Consider the following 24,612-nt stretch of genomic DNA (forward strand, 5'->3'; position numbering starts at 1 on the left):
TTCCCCCTCATCCTTCTAAACTCCAGTGAGTACAGGCCCAGCACCTCAAACGCTCCTCATACATTAACCCAATTATCCCCGGAATCATTCTTGTAAAACCTCTCTGGATCCTCTCCAACACCAGCATACCCTTTCTCGTATATGGATCCCAAAACTGCACACAATACTCCAAATGTGGCCTGTCCAGTGCCTTATCAAGCTTAGCATTCCATCCTTCTAGTTCTCTGCAAATTAACCTTTTGGGGATCCTGCACCAGCATACCCAAGTCCCTTTCTACCGATCCTGAATCGTCTCGCCATTTAGAAAATAGTTCATGCCTTTATTCCTTCTACCAAAGTGCATGAACGTACACTTAGCTATGCTGTATTCCATTTACCACTACTTTTCCACTCTCCCTTCTGTCCCAAGACCTTCTGCAGACTCCCCGCTTGCTCAAAACTACCTGACCCTCCACCTATCTACGGATAATCCACATCACTGACCTCGTATCACTGATTCTCCTACAATAGGAGAACCTCATTCTTTATTGAAATTCATTTAATTATAAAGAAAATATTCTCCTAAATCAATCCAAAAATAAAACAAGATTGAACATTTTCATTTCAGCAGAGAAGTCTAGGAGGAGATTTTTGAGAAGAGGGGAAATAATTTGAAGGAATCGGATTTAAGAAAAAACATAATTCTGGAAAAAAACAGTGAAGGAAGGATATAATAGAAATGCTTAGATTAAGAAGAGTTAGAGAAATTGGGTCTAGGAAAGATTTTCTGTGATGTATGGAATTTGCAAATTAGGAGAGTTGAAAAGAAACAGGATAGGTGGAAGTATTTTCTTTACTAAAAGATACAGTCACATATTATCAGTAGGAGTAGTGAAAAATATCTTAATTCATTTAAAAAATGAAATAGCCAGATTTTTTGGTCCAATAATCCAAAATCATGATTATTAGAAATACAGTGCACCAAACAGAACTGGTGGATATGACACAAAATGCTGGCGTAACTCAGCAGGTAAGCAGCATCCCTGGAGAACGTGGATAGATGGCGTTTTGGGTCGGGATCCTTCTTCAGACTGGTGGATCAGTAGGCTAGTGAGACAACCAATCTTTAGCAAAATACTATTAATATCTTTCTTTTGTATAAACTTTTAAGTAGATCTGTAATTATACTTAGTTTCAAGATGAATCCATGCTTTATTCTCTCAATTGTTTTGTTTTCCTTTCTATAGACATTAACTGATCTAATCAATTACTTTTGATTTTTTTTAATGGTATTTCTGACCTCCACTCATACGTTTTGGGAATCATGAATGAAGTTCTCATTTCCTTATCTGTACAAAATATTTGGTGTATTAATGTATGATTTCATTTTCTCTCATCTATCAAAACATATCATCTCACAGTAATCGTTTTAACATGTTTACTCATTTCATTCAGTATTTTCTGGTATTGTTTGTCCTCCTCCTCACTTTATTAAGTATTGCCAAACTCCAAATCATCTGTAAATACAGTACAATATTTCATGCTGAGCCGATAAGAGGCAATACTGGTATATTCTGAAATGATTGAACTATGACCTGATTTTGTTGCACATTCGTGTACTATGTATAATTCCCAACATTTAACTTGTCCACCATTTAATAATCTGTCTTTCATATTCATCTACTTTTTGCTTCCTTTTCTGCTTGTTGATCTTGTTTCATTTCTCCCTGTTTCCTGTTATTAATTGTCCTTCCAGACCACTTAGCCCTTCCACAAGTTACTGGGCTAGAACTGTGCTTGCCAAGGATTCATTTGGTAAGTACGAAGTTTTGTAATTTCCCCGATTATCAACATGTTTCCTCAAGGAGAAGCCCTCTATAGCAGCAACACTTTACATAATGTAAGGGAGGCCAGAACAAGCCCCATCAATGAAACAGCTGAAAAACAGTGCCAGAGACATTTCAAATCAATTAATTTATTAAAGAATATATTAATTTGCATACATTAAATAAACCAGAACACATGGCAATTCTAATAGATAATTAGAAAAATCTAACTGGACTCAATTAATTTTAAAACGTGTATATTACCTTTTCTCATTGCTGTTCCTCTGCCTTCAAACTAATTACAACATTTAAAAGATACTTAAACAGGTGCTTGGACAGCATAGGTTTGGAATGATATGAATCAGGGGCAGGCAAGTGCCACTAGCTCAGTAAGGCAACTTGGTCAGCATGAATCATTTGGGCCGGCGGACCTGTTTCTGTGCTTTATAGTTCTAGGACACTGACTGTATAACGGGATCACTGTCTATCCAGCGATTCAGTTAGATGATTCCCAGAATAGGTGATGGGAAATTCCCATAAAGTCATGATGTGGAGTCTAACATGACAGTGCAGTGACAAAAATGTCAATAAAGAACATCCATTGAGTTTGGGATGTGCATCTGTACATGGATTTTGCACTTATGCAGAGACATGATGTAAATTTCACAAGTTGCTGTGGTATTTTCCTGCAGAATCTGGTCCACAGATTTATTACTCTTCATGTCACCACTGATTCATTATTATTGCTATGCCTTCCTTTCCTTTCTCTCATTTTGTAACAGATACTTTGTGCTACTCTTTGGTTTCTCCCTCCCTGCCTCTCTTATTCTGCTCCTTTATTTATATCTTATCTCGAAGATCTGTATTCCAATTCCTAAATACTATTGTTATTGTATATTTAACAGCAATATGGGTAAATGTAATTTAACAGAAAATTTGTTAAGGTTTGACATTGTTTCCCATTTACTTTTCATCACTGAGGGGATTTTGATCTTGAATTATGTTTTACTCTGTGCTTTAACATGAAGTAAATTCACACAAGTTGCAGCTGTTTGAGATGTATGCAGTGCTATGTGGCCCTGTTTGCAGAATATCGCTGCTGAGAGTTTCTAATCGACTGATGCAATGGTGGTCAAAGACTTGTCTGGGTATCACAAACTCACTTTTAAATGCTTATAAACTTTTTTTTTAAATACTGAAAGATTCTAGAGCATTGTTGCACTATATAAAAGAGTGTCAGGGAAGCAGTTTCATTATCGATGTTTTCCTATAGTTTAGGATTGGTATCAACTTGGAAAGATGTGAAGCAAAAATCATCTGGTTGTTGTTAGCATGAACTCTCTGTGACACACTTGAATTCTGGTGGGTTACTTTGCAGGTGGTTGGCTAAATGAGGTACCAATGTGACATGAGAATATGATGGAAGAAAATGAAGATGAGAAATGTTGAACACAACTCAAAATATAAGATTGGAAGGTAGACACAAAATGCTGGAGTAATTCAGCGGGATAGGCAGCATCTCTGTAGAGAAGGAATGAGTGATGTTTTGGGTCAAGACCCTTCCTCAGACTGAAGGGTCTCGACCCGAAACGTCACCCATTCCTTCTCTCCAGAGATGCTGCCTGTCCCACTGAGTTACTCCAACATTTTGTGTCTACTATTGATTTAAACCAGCATCTGCAGTTCTTTCTTAGACATTGGAAGGTTGGAGTTGTGTATGATTTTTTGGTTAGTTCTATTTGGGATCATGCTATTTGATAAATTGAAAAAATAAAACATCTTAAAGTGACCAACAAAAGGTGAAATTAAAAATGGGCATCTTGTCAACCATTGTGCTTCTAGGTTATGATTTATATTCAACACGTTTGTATCATAGACACAAAGTAGGTTTTAAAGCTGCAATATTACTACAATGAAACTAAGCATATTTAACTTTTCAGCTACTCAAATGAAGCGGTTGATGGATTTGTCAAAACCATCATTATCTAATAAACAGAAAAGGATGGTTTCAATGCTACTCCCTCTTTATAACATGCTTTAAAAGTGGGAATACCAAATTAAAGTACAAAAATAGCATATTTATAAGAGCTAGAGAAATGTATATCATAACATGTTGTTTATCCAAAACTTTCCTTTTTCTATTCATTCACAGTGTAAATTATAAGAATGAAAGACAATTTAGTTGTCATCCCCACCACAAACTGTTTCTGGAAATTTTGACTGCACTGGTGAAGCAGAGACTCACATGCAGGTAGGAATGAATCCTGTGAAATGTTACCTACTCTCCAACAAAACTACAGCCAAAGTAAAGGGCTTGGGAAAATCAGCGGGAAAATAAAACTCTGTTGAGCTTGACTTTAGTCTGGCACTGTGAAGAGACATGATGGGTGTAGAATAAGTAGAGGTCCTCTGGAGCTGTCGGTGAAATACCACTACTCTGATCATTGTTTCACTTATCTGGAGAGGCCACCCTGAGTGTGTGAGAAGCATATGCCAAGCAAAATCCAACATAATCTGATACAGCATTGTAAAGCTTTTTCTTTAAAACAGAATGGGATGTAATCAGCAGTTAAAGGAAGAGTTTTCTTAGCAGATACTGAGGCAATGTCCAATACAAATTGGAGTAAGGTGCCAGAGGAGGTACATTGTCCCAAGCAATTGTATGATGGCTTTGCAAAGAAAATCTGGCAAAATCTATTCTGGCAAAATATAAATATGGCACATTATGGTTCAAAAAATAATCATTGTAACAACTTAATTACTGACTAATTAAGAGAGCAAACGTGAATTTTAACTGATTCTATTTCTCGCACAATTTGATGATTTCAGTGGAAAATTACACTATTTAAGTTATGAGGAGAGGGTTCATAATTTGGCTTTAGTCCTGTCGACTAAAAATTAATGGTTGATCTATTTAACATGTTTAGGATGATTAAAAGATTTGAATGATCAGATGAGAGGAAACATTTTTAAGGATCTTCATTTTCTAAAAGAGGCACCTACTCAGTCATAATAGTCTTTTAATGAATAAGAATCTGCTCCCTGACTTCTGCTAATTAGCTTTTAGGTGCTACTTGTTTCAACTTCTCTCATGTTTGCCTATTTATTCCTATTGCCTATTAATTCATTCACCTATTTTGTTCCAGACATATGAAACAGAAATAATTTTCATCCTCCAAATGTTTTTATCATATATGAATTGTTCTGTCCATTTCTATTAACTATCTAGTAGCTCACAGCAAAGTCTCCCACAATGAATTTTGAAAAGTGAATTTTGAAACTTTTCAAATTACAATTATTAAAAAGTAAGCAAAGCACCCAAGCACCTGCCCTTTCTTCCCATTATTTATGTTATCAATTTTTTCAAAAATGTATTTAACAAAACCTTCAACTCTTCAATATGAAGATGATGTAAGAAATTTGTAGTACATTTGTAAAGCAAAAATTCTTAAAACCTTAAAATTTGTTCTTAAAATCTGTGCAGACCAATTGCCTGGAGTTTTTGCAGACATCTTCAACCTCTCATCACTGAGATCTGAGGTGCCCACCTACTTTAAAAGGGCACCAATTATACCCTTTATTTAGACCCAAGAAGAGTAAGGTGATGTGCCTCAAGATTACTGACCGGTGGCACTAACGTCCATGGTGATAAAGTGCTTTGACAGATTAGTTATGGCACATATCAACTCTTACCTCAGCAAGAACCTGGACCTGCTACAATTTGCCTACTGCCACCACAGGTCAAGGGAGGATGAGATCTTACTGGCTCTCTACTCTGCACTGGACCACTTGGACAATCAAAACACATACGCCAGGCAACAACAGTTCCTAGACTATAGCTCGGTGTTCACCATCATCCCCTCCTAGTTACCAAGCTCACAGAACTAGGTCTCTGCCCATCCCTCTGCAACTAGATTCTTTACTTCCCCATCAGCAGACCACAATCTGTATGAATTGGCAGCAACACCTCCCTCGATAACCATCAGCATAGGAGCACCTCAAGGCTGTGTGTTCAGCCCCCTGCTCTGCTCACTGTATACACATGGCTGTGTAGCCGGACATAGTTCCAACTCCATCTTCAAGCTTGCCGATGATACCACTGTTGTTGGACGAATTGCAGATGACGATGAATTGGAGTATAGGTGGCAGATCAATCGACTGACCAAATGGTGCCAGAACAACAACCTTGCTCTCAACGTCAGTAAGAACAAGGAACTAATTGTTTAAGAGGAAGGATGAGGATCCATGAATCCGTCTTCATCAACGGGAAGGTGGTGGGGAGAGTCAAAAGCTTCAAATTCCTAGGCATGCATATCTCTGAAGATCCGTCCTGGACCAGCTTATTGAAGCAATCATAAAGAAAGCCCAACAATGCCTCTACTTCTTGAGAAGATTGAGGAGATTAGATATGTCAATGAATACTGTCTTGAACTTCTCTAGGTGGACACTAGAGAGCATATTGACTGGTTGCATCATGGCCTGGTTCAGCAACTTGAACGCCCAGGAATGAAGAAGTTTGCAAAAAGTGGTGAACCACAGGTCCATCACAGGTATTGACCTCCCCACATTTGAATAGACCTACAAGAGTTGCTATCTCAAAAAGGTAGCCAGCATCATCAGAGACACACACCACCCTGGCCACACTCTCATTTCACTCCTGCCGTTGAGAAGAAGGTATAGTGTAGTGTCCAGGTTCAGGAGCAGCTTCTTCCCTGCAACCATCTGGCCATTAAACACTACAACCTCCAAATGGACTCTGAATTACATAGTGTTGGGGGTATTAGTTTAGTCTTTACATTATTATTGTTTGTTCATTTGTCTGTTTTCTATATCTTTATATTTGTGTTTATTATAGTTTTTACAGCGTACTATGTTTGCATATCTGTTGTGTTGCTGCAAGTAAGAATTTCATTGTTCTGTTTTGGGACATATGACAATAAAACACTCTTAACTCTAAACTGTGAGAATCTGTTTTGAAATTCCATCTTAGAAATACCCTTATCAATTCATTGGCAAAATTTGGATGCACGCGGACAGATGTATGTTACGTTTTCTGAGAAATATATAAATAGACATTGCTTTCATGGGTATGTTAATGTAAAACCTACAATTGTAATTAAACAAACCATAGTATCTTTTCATTACAGAGAATGGGTAGATCGAGTTCCACCTGCTAATTTTCTCCGTGTGTTAATTTGTCTACGCTTAATAATGAGGGATCCATTTTACCAGGTGTGTAAATAAGTAATGTTACCTTTTGCTAAATCTGAATATTGTGTAAATAATTTATTTAACTAATGAATATTTTTCATGATGTTCCCATTATGTAAGATCATATATAATTTGATGGGAATCATATTTGTTACCACCTCAGTCTGTAAAATGTACTGTTTATTGGCCACTAAATGGCCAATTATTTCACTCACAGGATAGCCGTACGATGCTGTATCATGGTTTGTCTGCTTGCTTTTTATTGAAAAATGTCCTGTGAATAGACCTTTGCTCTGATTACATTTATCTTTCCATAAATAAGATTCATTTCATTCTTAGTGAATATTTATATTGATTAAATGAGAACCTGCCGATTTTTTTTAACGGAAGAGAATCAGAACAGACTCCTTTATAAATCTATATAACAGATGGCAAGCTCAGTAAAATATCTTGAGGAAGATGAGTCGAGAGATGAATTAACCAACTTGTATTGTCTTATGCTGATTCATCGCATTCTGCAAACTAGTCCATTGAATTTCCATATCCGTTTTCAAAGTCTGACCCATTCATAAACTCTTAATTAGGCAATCTGTTGGGATCAAAGATGATATTTAGGTTGGTTTCGAGAGTCTTGAAGTGGCAAACATGGTCACTGTGAGAGCTGTAGTCTGTTCTACAGAAGGAATAGGTGCCTGACAGGGCAGACAACTGGATAATTTGTGGGGTGGTTCTCTCCTTGCATTGCTCACACAGCATTTCTTTGTGCTCTGTTGCACAGACCTTGGTACCCAATACCATTTCATGCTCCCTTTCCACTTTAAGCAATTATGGGCTAGAGATTCCCAGGAATAATTAGAGAAATTGCACTTCTTCAAGGAGGTTTTGGGTATAGCCTCAAACCTTTTCCACTGTCCACGTAATTCCTTATCATGAGAGTGATGGAACAGAGTGTCTGAATCAGGAGTTTGATGTTGGGGATCTGAATTACATGATTGGCCTAACATGGCCAACTGAAAGTAAGTTTCCAGATTGTCGATGTCGGCCTTGGAGAGGATACTGATACTTCCTTCTCCCATATGTGGACAACGTAGTTGTGGTTTTGTGACTGAAGCTGTTCACTGCAGAATTTTAGGATGTCAGTGAGAGTACCATCTGTTCCTGAGACCTAGTTATTTTTAGATTTAATTTGGACTTAATGTCAGTCAGAGGTGGCAGTTATTGTGGGATGGAATCAAGGGCACTCACATCAACATCAGAGTCATGGTTGAGGAGGTCTTCAAAGTTTTATTTCCCGCAGGTGATGGCTATCTCTCTGTTCCTGAAGGGTTCATCCCGGCCTTACAACTCAATGGGATGGGTTCTTGGGCGTTTGAGCAGTGTTCAAGAACATAATCATGTTATGTGTCTGAGAGTTTCTGAGTTTCATGTGGCTATAGATCATCGGTTTTCTGCTGGATTTCTTCCGTCAGGTGGCTGTAAAGCAGTTTATTTTCCCATTAAAAGGTAGAGCTCACAATCTGGGAATGCCTTACCTTTGCAATTAATTGGCTCTTTGAGGTCCTTGCAAATCTCATCAAACCTGGCCTGCTGCTTCTTGGCTTAAAAACCTATAGTCCCTTTTAGTCTCTGGCACTAATTATGACAGACCATTAGCAGTCGATACCCTGTGGACCCTAACATATGCAAGGAGTGAACAGATTGTCTTTTGAGACACTATCTAAGAAGATCTTCCTTTGTGAGGGCCTAAAGAGCTTCAGCATTGATCTTGCGGCAATGTATTGTTGACAATCTTTATTGACACTGATGTTTTGGGGTCAGGGTTATGGAAATCATATTGCACTGTTTGGTTAAGGGATGTCATTGTTACACCAAGCAAGGCACAAATTAATCTTTGTGTCTTCTGTATCTTTGGTATAATCGTGTGAACTTGAAAACTTTGATATTTTTCTTTCAGAAAATTTTCATTGAACTTGGAGGGGTCGAGAGCTTGGCACAGGTATGTCTTCAAAATAAGTGACACTATACTTGAAATTTATATATGCATTCGTGTTTCTCAAATGTTTTAAATCATTCAATCTCCTTTGGTTTATGTGCAGTACATGGAAAATGTGGCACAAGGCTATCTTGGATATGGAGGTCAACAGTTTGTCATTGACAGATTAGTCTCTGTGACTTGTAAGTTCTATTTAACTACACCTAAATAATAGAACAGTCAATGCCTTAATTAGTCAATATGTGTGTTTCTTTAACCTTTGTATTCAGAGCATTACTTGGTTTATTGGTGAACTCTCAGGAAACAAAAAATTACCATCTTCAATGAAAAGTGGGGAATTCTCCAAATCTCATGTCTAATCATTATTTACCAAACATAACCAGCACAGGAACATGAAATGTGCATTCATCACATTGGTATTTGGGAATTTGCTGCAGCCACTGACAGTTCCATTTCCTATTGTAACAATAGACAATAGACAATTGCAGGAGGAGGCCATTCAGCCCTTCGAGCCAGCACCAGCATTCAATGTGATCATGGCTGATCATTCTCAATCAGTACCCCGTTCCTGCCTTCTCCCCATACCCCCTGACTCCGCTATCCTTAAGAGCTCAATCTAGCTCTCTCTTGAATGCATTCAGAGAATTGGCCTCCACTGCCTTCTGAGGCAGAGAATTCCACAGATTCACAACTGACTGAAAACGTTTTTCCTCATCTCAGTTCTAAATGGCCTACCCCTTATTCTTAAACTGTGGCTCCTTGTTCTGGACTCCCCCAACATTGGGAACATGTTTCCTGCCTCTAACGTGTCCAACCCCTTAATAATCTTATATGTTTCGATAAGATCTGCTCTCATCCTTCTAAATTCCAGTGTATACAAGCCTAGTCGCTCCAGCCTTTCAACATATGACAAGTGATTGCAATTCAAAATAATATGTTGGTTATGAGCCTGTTGCCTTTCCATGCTTTTTGTACCAAGAAACTCAGATCTCTGATCACCAATGTCTGTTAGCCTCACACCACTTCAATAATACTATGGCTTTCTATTCTTTCTAACCAAGTGGAATACCTCACCCCTTTGAACACATTTTGTGTATTTTTCCACTGTCTTTGTACCATCAAACATGAATAATTTATAGTTAGTTCTTTTATCTGTCACTAATATAAATTATAAATAGCTGTATAAATTATTTTGTGGCAGCAAGGAAGACTTAATAAACTAGATTTGGGAGGTTGTTGTCTGTCAGGAAAACACTCAATAATGCTTGTTCTTTATAAAAGAAAAGTCTAAGTCTAGAAAAAACCCAGAAGTATTTGTTAGGACAATTAACAGGAACATATTTCCATGCAGGGAGACCTGAGCTTCAGTAAGAGATGTTATTGAGGTTGGAAGTGGCAAAATAGTGTTGAGTAAAGTTTAAATAGCCTTTTTCTATGCTGTAAATATATTATGATAATGCAATAAACATTTCAAGGAATTCAACAATTGAAAGGGTTATAAAAATGCAGGATTTATTTTATTTTCTGGCACTGTGCATCATTAGCAATTGCAGAACTTTGATCCCAAAACTGATTGCTTTGACGCACTATGATCAGTTGCGAACTACTGCACTCAATGTGATACAAGTAACTATGATAGGGTATTTCAAAAGAATAATGAAGGATCATGAATATATTTCTAAGTCAGAATGGTAGGTTACTTGAAATTAATGATGTCTTTATGTGCTTCTTGCTCTTTTCCTTACAGTGATAGAGACCTTGGGTCTGAGAGAGATTTGTGAACTTGTGACTGCTGTGCATGATTTAAAAGGTTCACTCTATACACAGTCTGTAATAGATGAGATGCTAGTCAAATGGGCTATTTTGTACTGAATAATATTATAGTTCTTGAAGTATTGTTGGAACTGGACTTAAAAAGTCAAATCATATTCTTGATGCTTACCTTCTAAATGGCAGTAGCGATTGTAACAAATTAGTTGAATCATGCCCAACAGTATCCAAATTTGATTTGCTCATGTAGCCGCATTGATATGGGTAGTCCAGTTGATTTTATAGTTACTGATGATCCCAGGTTTTTGATTTGGGGGATTTAGTTATTGGAATTCCATTGAAAGTTAAGGGGAGATGATTATACTGCATAGCTATCCCATGTCATATCACAAAGTGGTTAATGGAAATTCATAAATCCAAATGCAAAAAGTACAATTGAAAAAACCTTGCGAGGAGAGGTTAGTTTTGCAAGCAAAACACAAGTACTAGTTGTCCACTTTGTGGTAGAAATGAGTATATGATGGTTTTCACCAGATTATTTTCCAAATTAAATGCAGTTTGGAATGGAGAGGTTGAGGCAAAACCATCATTGTATTTATTCTAGCAATTTCAAAAACATTGAATGCAATTGCCATCCTGCTAAAGCACAGCAAATGTTGGTGAATGTATTCTTCACAGTAGATATTATTTCCCAGTTATTACTATGACCTTTTCCCAGTTATTACTTTGTTTTGTATTTTATATCTGTGCATCCGACCATTAAGACACTTACTTTATCATGACACCTACTGTCTCATGATAAGAGAATTTCACATTTGAAATTCATTGTTTTTAACAAATGTTTTCCTTCTTTGAGCCTACAAAAACATATTTTGCTTATTATTAAAATATCATTGTAGTACAGAATCACATAATTATTTCAATATATATGGATTTTGACATTTTTGATTTGATATCTAATTTCAGATATTTTTCAAAAATTGGCAACTGTTGTGGAACAAAGAGAAAGGATAATTTCAAGTGGAGCATACAAGGTATCTGATTTGCATGGTTCCTGCAAACTTTATTCAGTAATTTACTGGTCTAAACAATATTTGTGATATGCAATGCTAAAATGTATAGTTTTTCCTAATCTAATTGGGTTTAGTTTAGTTTAGAGATACAGCGCGGAAACAGGTCCATCGGCCCACCACGCCAACCAGCGATCCCCAACACTAACACTATCCTACAGACAATTTACAATCTTTACCGGAGCCAATTAATCTACAAACCTGCACATCTTTAGAGTGTGGGAGTAAACTGGAGCACCGAGGGAAAACCCACTCAGTCACAGGGAGAACGTACAAACTCCATACAGACAGCACCCATAGTCAGGATTGAACCCGGGTCTCTGGCGCTGTAAGGCGGCACCTCTACTGCTGCACCACCATGCTGCCCTGTACTGTACTGATTACTGTAGAAATATTTCATGCCACAAAATGAATCAATTTAATCATTACTGTGTTTCAGATTTTTGATATTCTAATTATTATTAGCATTATTGGTTTATTATTATCATGCGTTCTGAGATACAGTGAAAACTTTGTTTTGCATGCTATACAAGCATATCAAATCATATGAGTATGTCACATGGTGCAAAAGAGAAAATAAACAAAATGCAGAATATAGTGTTACAGCTGCAGAGAACGGGCAGAGAATAAAAACGAACAAGATAGATTGGAGGTAGATTGGAAGATTGAGAATTTATCCCTAACACCAGGAAGTAGCTGTTCTTGAATCTGGTGAGACGTGCTTTCAAGCTTTTGTATCTTTTGCCCATCAGGAAAGGAGAGAAGCGAGAATGACTAGGGTGTGAGTGGCTCTTGGTTTTATTGGCTGCTTTCATGAGGCAGTGTGACTTAAAGATGGAGTTGATAGGAGGAAGATTCTTTGCATAATAGACTGGGCTGCATTCACAACTCTGCAATTTCTAGTGATCTTGGGCAGAGCAGTTGCTGTGTAAAGCTGTGATGCATCTGCAGTTTACTGGAAAAACTGAAAAGTATTGAAGTAATATGCAGAGAAGATTTACAAGGATATTGCCAGGACATGAGGGACTGAGCTATTGGGAGAGGATGGGCAGACTAGAACTTTATTCCCTGAAGCGTAGGAGGATGAGGGGTAATCTTCTAGAGGTGTACAAGATCATGCAGGGAATAGATAGGGTAAATGCACAAAATCTTTTACCCAGAATAGGGGAATCAAGATTCAGGGGTCATAGGTTTAAGGTGAGAAGGGAAAGATGTAATAGGAACTTGAGGAGCAACTTTTTCACTCAGAGGGTGGTGGGTATATGGAACAAGCTACCAGAGGAGATAGTTGAGGCAGGTACTATAACAACATTTAAAAGACATTTGGACAGGCCCATAGGTAGGAAGGATTTAGAATGATAAGAGTCAAATGCCGATAGGTGTTACTGGTGTAGATGGGGAATCTTGGTCGGCATGGGGAATCTTGGTCGGCATGGGCAAGTTGGCCCAAAGGACCCATTTCCATGCTGTTTGACTCTAAAGCTTCTGAGATAAAAATCTGATTTTCCAATTAAGATAAAAGAGAGGAAGACCTGATCACTCGCTAAATATTTAATGGAACTTTTCCCCCCTGCCACTGTGACTAATTAACATGTTGATACCAAGGAAAAAAACATATTTTATAACTCGTTTCTGAAACGGGGGAAAAAAAGCATCAAATAACAGTCAGTTTTTAGGCAAATGCACCAGAGATTAAGTTGTGATACATGAAATTAAATAAAATGCTTTTATAACATCAGGTGCATACACTGACATTTTAATTTGAGATGTTTTCTTTAGACTCTAGTAAAGCTACTGGCTGCCAAGGACAATAATGTATTGTTGGGTGCTCTTCTTGCTCTTACCAGTTTAGCTGAAAGGTAGGTCATTTCAACATAAAGAATAGCATTATGTCGTGATTTGTAACTGACCAAGATGCTAAAATTTGCCATTTTCTAAGTCCTGAATGCAGAGTGAAGATAGGGGAACTTACAATTGTAGAAAACCTGTTGGCAATTTTACAAGAATATGACTTGATATCCAAAAGGTAAGTTGAGTTTTTATCTAATTCAAACTTAATGGTGATATGAGAAGCAGTTCTGCTATGAAGTACTAAATTACCTGCATGCAGGACAAAGCATTGTTTGAATTTTTAACCATGGTCTTGCGAAGTGTCTTTTATCAGAGACTTTAACTCTGTTTTTCTTTTCACAGACGACCTGTTGAATGCTTCCAGCGTGTTTTATATTTATTTCAGTTCAGTTAGTGGCATATTTAGAAATATGCCACTAACTTATTTACTATGTTTTAAGTGAGAAAAGTGCAAGCTTACAATAATTACTTTAGAATGTATTAAGACATATGTTATTATTTTATAACATTATTTGATAATTTATCATGTTATGTAATTTTCCAATATCAGACTGAATGTGTTATATTTATAACCCAACATCAATTAAAAATTGTAATGCATGATAAAGAATACCAAATTTAATTTGAAACTGTCGCAAACGCTCTCACTTGTCCTTCTATTGATTCGATGGGGAAAAGACTATGTGTGCTTTTTATTTACAAAATCCATTACTTCCAAATTTGTGATGAAAACAGAATGTGATTTTTGTTTTTGGTATTGAGATTGTCTCTGATTATTAAAATAAAAATTTGGGATGGTATCAGCTACAGTGGACAGTTTTGCCTCCTGTCTTGTTTTTGATCGATTGCTTTCTTTAACACTAATGGTATTTGCAGAATGACTGCTGAGCTGCTTCGTCTACTCTGTGCAGACGCTCAAGTGAGAGAACAGATTAAGATTTATGAAGGAATTCCTATTATGCTCAGCCTGTTGCATTCTGACCACCTCAAATTGCTGTGGAGTGTTGTTTGGATTTTGGTTCAGCTCTGTGAGGATCCAGATACCAGCACTGAGATTCGTTTGTGGGGTGGTATCCAGCAACTCCTGCACATTCTCCAAGGGTGAGCTTCATATATTGAAAAGCACCATTTAATTTTATCCTTTTGCATTGGTTACTTGTCATGAAGACTTGCATATGTTAATATATAGGAATGAATCACCATATTTTAGTAGTAATTGAAAGAGAATAGTATTGTGATCTTTATGCAGGAAAAAAATCTAGCAGTCAAAAATACAAAGTATGATATTGGATTTTAATAAAGACGTGTGAGGATATTTTAAAAATAAGTAGATTTCAAACTTTAATTTTAATTTTAACTTTTGAAATTGATTGTACATTTCCTGAACTGAAAATACTTATGCAATTAGCTCTGGTGCATCCAGGGAATTCAAAGAGTTTACTTTGGAATAAATTACCTTCATTATGTAAAATGGTTATTGCAAAGCATTTTGTCATTTTAAAGAATGACATGAAAGTCCATTGTGCTACCAGTTTATTAAGATGATTATGATAAGAATGGGATTGGAGGATATCATTAACTTGATAACTACCATTCAAATGAGGATACAACATGTTCCATTTTGATTTTTTATGTAATCCCATTTAAATGGGATTGACCTAGATCGACAAAAAGGTTGGAATGGACATGGTGGGCCGAAGGGCCCTTTTTCTGTGTTGTACAATTCCATGACTCTGTAAGGTAAACAATGTGACAGTTATCTAAACATGCATAGATATAAACACTGTGCTATTGCTAAACTGGAAACTATCTAATTAATACGATTATTTCATTAACTATGATCTTTCCTTTCTTTAAAAATCTTTGTTCAGTACTGTTAAATTGCTCATTTCTCCAGTGTTCACTGCAACATCCAAAGTAGCAAATTCTGTATCCATCAATAATCCTTTAATAATGATCAGATTAAGTTATATATACGTAGATATTGTACTGAATTTGCCTATCTATATACCGTACATTTACATTATTGTAGTAACAATTTACAGGTGCTCCAGTGCTCTGTAGTTAATCTTTGATCTCCTGCCTTAGGTTGGATCCTGAGTTCCAACATATCAGAAAGTAATAATTCAGTCTTTTGTGTAGAATTTATTTCTCTGCGAGATTATCTAAAGACATTTAAAAGTTCTTTTGTTATGGTGTGTAGTTTAATATGATTTATTCTTTTAAGTTTGAATACTTAAATAAAACAAACAAAATGATAATTATGTTACACTTTGAGTATGCCAGATGTATCAACATTTCAGAAAATTAAATACGTTTGGAACAGATTAATGTGTGAGATGATAAGAGTGTATTTTTTGTGTACTGCTGGTTGGTATGTAATATTAAATTAGTTGCAGGCCATCTATTAAAGAAATTTATATCATTTTTATCTTTATTACAAGTTGTTTGTTCTGTCCTATGAAAGTAAAGAAAATAGTATTTGGTAGAGGGATTTAGATCACAGAGTCGACGAGTTGTACGACATAGAAACAGGCCCATTAACCCATCACATCTATGATGACCACCATGCCTATCTATTCTAATCCCACAAACCAGAATAATTCCATATTCCTCTATAATTGCTCGTTCAAATACCTGTGCATATATCTAGCATTAATTTAATAAATGAGATAGATAGAACTGTTTCTGTCAGATTGCATTTGAGCTGCTTTATACAATGCATTTGTAAATGTGTTTCTATTTGTGTGCCTCAGAGACAGAAACTTTGTATCAGATCGTTCTTCAATTGGAAGTTTGTCTAGTGCTAATGCTTCAGGGAGAATTCGGCAGCTTTATTTGTCTGAAAAGCTGAGTACTCATGAAATTCAGGAAAATACACTGTCATTGCAAGAAGGTACTTTATTTTCCATTGAAGTGAAATTTACATTTACATTGAAGTGAACATTATGTTTTGACATATTCCTTGATAAATAAAGTGGTTGTACCAATGTGTTCTTTGTTAATAATAGAGTATTAATGTAATGACATTTATAGAATTACATTGTTAATCATTTCCAATAATATAAACAATGAAATTTATTGAAGCATGGGATACATATTGGTATACCAACCAGGTCACAGTCCAATTAATATATCTTTTTACAGAGCATCCATGAGAATTGTTCCAAATTTCAAATTGCATAAATGATTCATTAATGTTGATAAAATCGCATAATTTCTTCAGTTGTTTTATAAAGTCCATGTTACATTACTAATGATATTTGTAGGTTTAACTTCAGGGGTTGGCCATACATTGCAATAGACCGACACACTTCAGTTAACAAAATGAAAGAGATCATTAATGTGGTAAAGAGTTGTAAACAATATTAATTTGTTTTAAATAATAATTAGCAGCCTGAATTGTATTCTAACATCTATCCTATGCTTTGATCTTATTTGAATAATTTGTTATCCAACAAGATAAAGCATTTTATCAGGATGTATCACAGTTTGGGAACTGTTCCTACCAAGACCTCAAGAAATTGCCGAGAGTTGTGGACGGAGCCCAGGCCATCACACAAACCAACCTCCCTTCCATTAACTTAATCTACGCCACGCTGCCTCGGCAAGCCCACAGCATAATGAAGAACCAGTCTCCCCCCGGTCACTCCCTGACCTCCCCTTTCCCATCAGGCAAGCGGTACAGACATCTGAAAACGCATCCCTCCAGATTCAGGGACAGTTTCTTCCCAACTGTTATCAGGCAACTGAACCATCCTCTCACCAGCTAGTATGTGGTCCTGACCTCCCATCTACCTCATTGGAGACCATTGAACTATTTTTAATCGGACTTTATCAGACTCTATCTTGAACTAACTGTGGTACCCTTTATCCTTTATCTGTACATTGTGGATGACTTGATTGTAATCATATATAGTCTTTTCTTTGACTAAATGCATGCAACAAATGTTTTTTCACTGTACCTCGGTACATCAGGGCCGTCTTAACGCATGGGCCTGATGGGCACTTGCCCGGGGGCCCCACGAGCATAGGGGCCCCATTTTATCGACCATTTACATTTTTATTCCTGTGAGTAGTTGTCGTAAGGGCTCCAGTACACTGCTTTGCCCGGGGCCCATAATGCTGTAAAGACGGCCCTGCGGTACATGTAACAATAATAAACTATACAAAACAAAATTGTGCTATCTTTACAGCGCAATATATTGATTATTGATTCATTTGTTATTTCAGCATGTTGTGCTGCTCTTACTGAGCTGGTACTTAATGATACAAATGCTCAACAGGTTGTACAGGTTAGTCCATTCAAGGTTACTTGCATTAATTTTTTGTTAGAATACATCCACAATTTATGATTGAGTTAAGAATTCATATTGCCATTAATGTACCCGACCTTGATTTGCAATTGTTTTTTCACCCTAACAGGGAACATGTAATCTCTGCCCATGACACATTTCATAATTCCTCCAAAGTCATGTTATCTTCATTGAGGTTGCAGAGTTCTACTTGTTATCAAGATTCATCACAATTTATTCTGCACAGCCTTCAAAATGGCTTCATAATCCCTCAGGGGTTTTGAGGATTACACCAACTCTTGTAAATCTAGATACTAGACCAATCTAGTATTAAGGTGCACCTAATTAATAGAAGTGGAAAAGGTGACTATTTGGTGGACATTGGCCACCAATATTATCACATCAATGGTGCAAACAATCCTTAACAATATACCAAAATAAATGATAGTTCCCAAAATTTTGTCCCGAGTACATTACATTTTGTGAAGGCAAAGATGTTAAAATTGAGGGAATAACATAACAGTTAAATATGAAATAAGAAAAATGAATTATTGGCATCTGCCACTGAGTTTGTAGGACCTGAAAGAACATGAGCCAGGGAGTAAATCTTCTATAAATAGCTTTATGTTCAAAACCAAGCCTGCTGGTTTAAATATTCAATGAAACCATGTGGAAATCTTGATGGCAAAAAAATATTCCAAGAAGATTAAATTAATCGATGAGGAAGATGGTTACTTTACAAGAATTTAATGTAGCTGAGGACATTCTCGCACACATTCATCTCAATATCTGAAAAATACCCAGATTTCATGTAGTGAAAAACCACTCCCTGAGAGACAATGCTGATCTTGACAGTAGGTTTAGGTCTCTCTTAATCTACTAATCAGAGAATGTAAGGGCTGTAAATGGAAACTCAAAGGTCAAACACCTGGTGATGTGGCAATCGATTAAAGAAACTAGATATTGATGTTGTTTTTCCAAAATTATATTCTGTCATTTTAACCTCCATTCACCGATGGCTGTTGTGGAAGACATTTCCTGGACAACAGAGCTTTATCATAAACCATGGCTCTGGTTATCTGGATATGGTCAGAACATCAAGGTGGTGTTTTTATCCACATATTCTGCTTCATTGTTACCACCTATAGATCAGACTATTGTTCCTCGGTTGAAAGCTTACTACATGCTGGTAGTAATGAAGCATGTCATAATATAAGAATGACATATCAGCATTGTCAAATTGGGTTATGTTGATCCTGTTAACAATATGCTAATCACGCAAGATTGAATCTGACATTAAGTAAGAAGAAAACCTCTGTATATAAAAGTTTAACATAGATTTGCTGGTGAGTGATGTGCTGTGGAATTTGCTGACAAGATTAACTTGAGGGTTTAATTATGATTGGAGAAAATAAATGAATATATTGCCTGTGAAGATGTTATGTCCTTTGAGGAGTAGGAAGAGATGACATAAAGAGAAGGGTTGTCAGTCGAAAATAATTAGAGCTCATGAAGAAAACGATTAGCCACTTGTCCCCTTATGCACAGTCAGATTATGACTAATCCTGTGCCTGAAATCTGCTTTGCCCAGATCACCAGATATCACCATTCCTTTGATACCCCAAAAAACCATGATCTCATCTTTGAATGTACAAAATGCTTGAGAATCCTCAGTGTTCGAAAGTAAAAGGTGAGAATATCACATTCATATAGATGGAAATCAAAGCTGCACACATTTCCCATTTCTGTACAATCTTAGGTGAATTTACTTATTTTGAACTCTAAATCCTAGCAATAAAAATTGTATACTTTCCAAAATTCTTGGTGACACTTTTATTTTATTTTTGTGTGAATCAACACACTAATCCCTTTGCATGCCGCTCATAATCATTTTAAAACATTTTAAAAACATGATAACATGATTTTATGAGGAAGGGATTTGTCTAACCAATTTAATTAATCTTTTCAAAGAGGTAACAAATATGTTGATGAGGGCAGTTTGACTTATGTAGTCTATTTGAACTTCTGTGAAACCATTGACATTTTCCTAAAAGGACAGAGCCCATGAGATTCATAGCAGGTTGGCAATTCAGATCCACAATTAGCTTGGTAATAGGATGCAGAGGGTGACGCAGAGCCTGTGACCAGTGGTATACGATAGAGATTCATGCCGGGACCTTTATGGTTATATACATAAACAATTTTATACAAATGTAGGAGGTATGATTAATAGGTTTGCAGATGACATGCAAATTGGTGGTGTGTTGATAGTGAAAAGGATAGTTGCAAGCTACAGGAGGATATTGATCACTTGGCACCGTGCTACTTTCTTCAAGAACTCAAATAAATTGGTCAAGTGTTCAATATATTAATTTTTAAAATTATTTTATTTATCCATGTGTGGGTTTACAAGCCTGTTAAGATGTCGGTACATAGGACAATTAAATACTCTTGATTTGTGACAAATGTGATTTTCTTTTCAAAGAAAGCCTTATTGACTTTGCCTTTTATCTTGCAATCATGAGTTTCATATACCTTATTGTAACATCTTTAAATAATTGCTTCTATGATTTCCCCTATGTCAGATGTTAAGCTAACTAGTCTGTAGTTTCTTAATTTTCCTATTACATTCAATGTTTTACATTCTAATGAGATTCAAATCAAGTTTGAAATATTTACCCTTGGGAAAGTTCATTCTGAACATTTGAACAATGATTTTAGCTAAAGGGACTTGGATAAAGGGAACATGTTTATTGTGACCCCATTTTCTTATAATACAAGTTACCAGGAGGATACAAAGAGCTTGCAGAGAGATATAGGTAGGTTAAGTGAATTGGCAAAAAAGTTAGTAGCTTTTGTATAAAGTGGGAAAATGTGAGGTCATCCGCTGGAAGGAAGAAAACCTATTACAAGTAGATAGTGGTAAAGAAGGTCAATGGTATGCTTGCTTTTATCAATCGGGGCATTGAATATAAGAGTCGGGAAATAGAGGACAGAGGATCTAGGGAGACAGAGGAACTGAAAGAAATTTACATTAGGTGAGAAATAGTATTGGGTAGACTGATGGGACTGAAGGCTGATAAATCCCCAGGGCCTGATGGTCTGCGTCCCAGGGTACTCAAGGAGGTGGCTCTAGAAATCGTGGATGCATTGGCGATCATTTTCCAATGTTCAACAGATTCAGGATCAGTTGCTGTGGATTGGAGGATAACTAATGTTATCCCACTTTTCAAGAAAGGAGCGAGAGAGAAAACGGGGAATTATAGACCAGTTAGCCTGACATTGGTGGTGGGAAAGATACTGGAGTCAATTATCAAAGAGGTAATAACGGCGCATTTGGATGGCAGTAAAATGATTGGTTCAGTTGTGTAAATGATTGGTTCAAGTCAGCATGGATTTATGAAGGGGGAATCCTGCTTGACTAATCTTCTGGAATTTTTTGAGGATGTGACAAGTAAAATGGATGAAGGAGAGCCAGTGGATGTAGTGTACCCAGACTTTCAGAAAGCCTTTGATAAGGTCCCATACAGGAGGTTGGCGAGCAAAATTAGAGCACACGGTATTGGGAGTAGGGTATTGATATGGATAGAGAATTGGTTGGCAGACAGGAAGCAAAGAGTAAGAATAAATGGGTCCTTTTCAGAATGGCAGGCAGTGGCAAGTGGAGTGCCTCAAGGCTCGTGCTGGGGTCGCAACTATTTACAATATATATTAATGATTTGGATGACACAAGTTTGCAGATGACACAAAGCTGGATGGCAGTGTGAACTGCGAAGAGGATGTTAGGAGGTTGCAGGGTGACTTGGACCAGGTTGAGTGAGTGGGCAGATGCATGGCAGATGCAGTATAATGTAGATAAATGTGAGGTTATCCACTTTGGCGGCAAAAACAAGGAGGCAGATTATTATCTCAATGGTGTCAGATTAGGCAAAGGGGAAGTGTAACAAGACCTGGGGGTCCTTGTACACCAGTCACTAAAAGTAAGCCTGCAAGTACAGCAGGCAGTGAAGAAAGCTAATGGCATGTTGGCCTTCGTAACAAGAGGATTTGAGTATAGGAGCAAAGAGGTCCTTCTGCAGTTGTATAGCGCCCTGGTGAGACCACATCAGGAGTATTGTGTGCAGTTTTGGTCTCCTAATTTGAGGAAGGATGTCCTTGCTATTGAGGCAGTGCAGCATAGGTTCATGAGGTTAATCCCTGGGATAGTGGGACTGTCATATGAGGAAAGATTGGAAAGACTGGACTTGTATTCACTGGAGTTTAGAAGGATGAGAGGGGATCTTATAGAGACGTATAAAATTATAAAAGGACTGGACAAGCTAGATGCAGGAAAAATGTTCCCAATGTTGGGGGAGTTCAGAACCAGGGACCACAGTCTAGGAATAAAGGGGAGGCCATTTAGAACAGAGGTGAGAAGAAACCTTTTCACCCAGAGAGTTGTGAACTTGTGGAATTCTTTGCCACAGAAGGCAGTGGAGGCTAATTCGCTGGATAAATTTAAAAGAGAGTTAGATAGAGATCTAGGGGCTAGTGAAATCGAGGGATATGGGGAGAAGGCAGGCACAGGTTACTGATTGTGGATGATTAGCCATGATCACAATGAATGGCGGTGCTGGCTCAAAGGGCCTAATGGCCTCCTCTTGCACCTATTTTCTGTTTCTATGAAATTATATTGCAGCTTTGTCGAACTTTGGTTAAGCCACATTTGGAGTAATATGTGAATTTCTGAGTGCCCTATTACAGGAAGGGAGGCTTTGGAGAGGGTGCAAGAGATTTACCAGAATGCTGCCTGGATTAGAGGGTATTAGCTAAAAGGTTGGACAAACTTGGATTGTTTTATCTGGAACATCGTTGGCTAAGAGAGGACCTGTTAGAAGTATATAACATTATGCGAGGTATAGATAGTGTAGACATCCCCATGGTGGAAATGTCAAAGACTAGACGAGGAGATTTAAGGTAAGAGAGGCAATTTTTAAAGGAGATGTGTGGGGCATGTTTTTTACGCTGAGAGGTGGGTGCCTGGAATGCTCTGCCAGGATGGCTGGTGAAGGCAGATACGATAGGGGCAGTTAAGAGACTTTTAGATTGGCACATGGAGTTGCAGGGATAGGAGGGATATGTATCATGCACAGGCAAGATTTGTTAAACCTGACATCATGTTTGCCATGGCCATTGTAAACCGAGTAGTCAGTTCCTGTGCTGTACTGTTCTATTTTCTATGTACTTAAATAGAGTGTTTCTATAAAATGTACAAAGGGATATGAGGTTCCGGTGCATGAAGCACAAAAAGTTGCCATGTTGCCACAGCAAGTAATTAAAAAGACGAATAGATTGTTGTTTTTTTATTGCTAAAGGCATGGAGCATAAAAGTCAGAAACTTTTGATGCAACTTTACAGGAACAGGCAAAATATTACCAAGAGATTGATTTTGGTCTCTGTGTTTAAGGAGGGATGTACTTGTGTTGAGATGGTGCAGATAAGTTAATCATAGTGATGATAGGACTGATGTATGAAGAGAAGAGGGCGAGGGTGAGTGTAGTTGACAGGATGGATGCTGGGAGAATGTTTCCCTTAGTAGAGATCTAGAACTAAGGGTAGTTTCAGATAAGAGGTCACTCATTTAAGATGGACACAAAGCAATTTCCCTCAGAATGTCGTGACTTTTAGGAACACATATCCAAAATGTTGTGGAGGTGGGTGTCATGGGATATGTTAATAGACATTTGAATTACAGGGGAGTCGAAGGATAGGTGGAAGCAGTGGGAAAATTGTTTCAGGCTAAGATTGGATCATTCATGATCTTAATGAGTGGTGGAACATGCTTAAGATATCATTTGCCCTAATAGCTCAGGAATATACTATGTTGTAGCGACCATAGAGAATGGTCCGGGTCGTCGAACCCTCAGATTGGCCAGCAAGGTCACGTGTGAGCGCGACCGTAGGGATTGGTCCAGAGAGCGACATCGCTGATTGGCCAGCGTTGTCATGTGCGCTTTTGGCGCCGGAAATGTTCAGTTCGGCGAAGTCTTCGAAGAAGACAGTAAGTTTTTGATGGTTGTCCTTTACCTTGTTGTTTAACTTTGTATTCGAATATTGCGGCTGCAATAAACTTCTTATACAACCAACAAGTTTTCGGACTCGCCATATTGGTGACCCCGACGTGATCTAGACGATCACCGACTATGCAGGAACACGACGCCTCGTTGTTGATTGCCGCGCCTGGCACACCGGAGTTAAGCGCGGTAAGCGTTCACCTTCCGTTGTTTTGGACACATTCACCGCAATCTTGGTTTGTCCACACCGAAGCCCAATTTCATATAAAGAACATATCGGCCGACTCGACGAAGTATTACTACCTCGTCAGCGCTCTATCACCGGAGACGACCACGCGCGTGATGCGGTTCATCGTTAATCCGCCTGCGGAAAGCAAGTACGAGGCAATGAAGAAATTGTTACTGCGAACCTTCGGGTTTAATAGGCATGATTGCGCTGAAAGACTTCTGCACCTACCGGACCTCGGAGATCGACGGCCGTCCGTTCTCATGGCCGAGATGATGATGCTAGCCGGTGAGCATACGGATTGCCTCATGTTCGAACAGGCATTCCGAGAGAAGCTT

General features: G+C 37.7%; 1 protein-coding gene across 1 annotated transcript in view; it reads left to right on the top strand.

The window, feature by feature from the left end:
- nek10 (NIMA-related kinase 10) overlaps positions 1-24,612 on the top strand; it is a 104,015-nt gene that overhangs the window by 10,246 nt on the left and 69,157 nt on the right. Inside the window, exons 5-14 of the mRNA XM_078420782.1 lie at positions 3,958-4,056; positions 6,953-7,037; positions 8,971-9,012; positions 9,113-9,191; positions 11,746-11,813; positions 13,629-13,708; positions 13,789-13,875; positions 14,577-14,801; positions 16,457-16,596; positions 17,934-17,995. Coding sequence (XP_078276908.1) covers positions 3,958-4,056; positions 6,953-7,037; positions 8,971-9,012; positions 9,113-9,191; positions 11,746-11,813; positions 13,629-13,708; positions 13,789-13,875; positions 14,577-14,801; positions 16,457-16,596; positions 17,934-17,995 — 967 coding nt within the window. The remainder of the gene's footprint in view (positions 1-3,957; positions 4,057-6,952; positions 7,038-8,970; positions 9,013-9,112; positions 9,192-11,745; positions 11,814-13,628; positions 13,709-13,788; positions 13,876-14,576; positions 14,802-16,456; positions 16,597-17,933; positions 17,996-24,612) is intronic.

The sequence above is a fragment of the Rhinoraja longicauda genome, chromosome 2, assembly GCF_053455715.1.
Source record: "Rhinoraja longicauda isolate Sanriku21f chromosome 2, sRhiLon1.1, whole genome shotgun sequence".
Taxonomy (NCBI): Eukaryota; Metazoa; Chordata; class Chondrichthyes; order Rajiformes; family Arhynchobatidae; genus Rhinoraja; species Rhinoraja longicauda.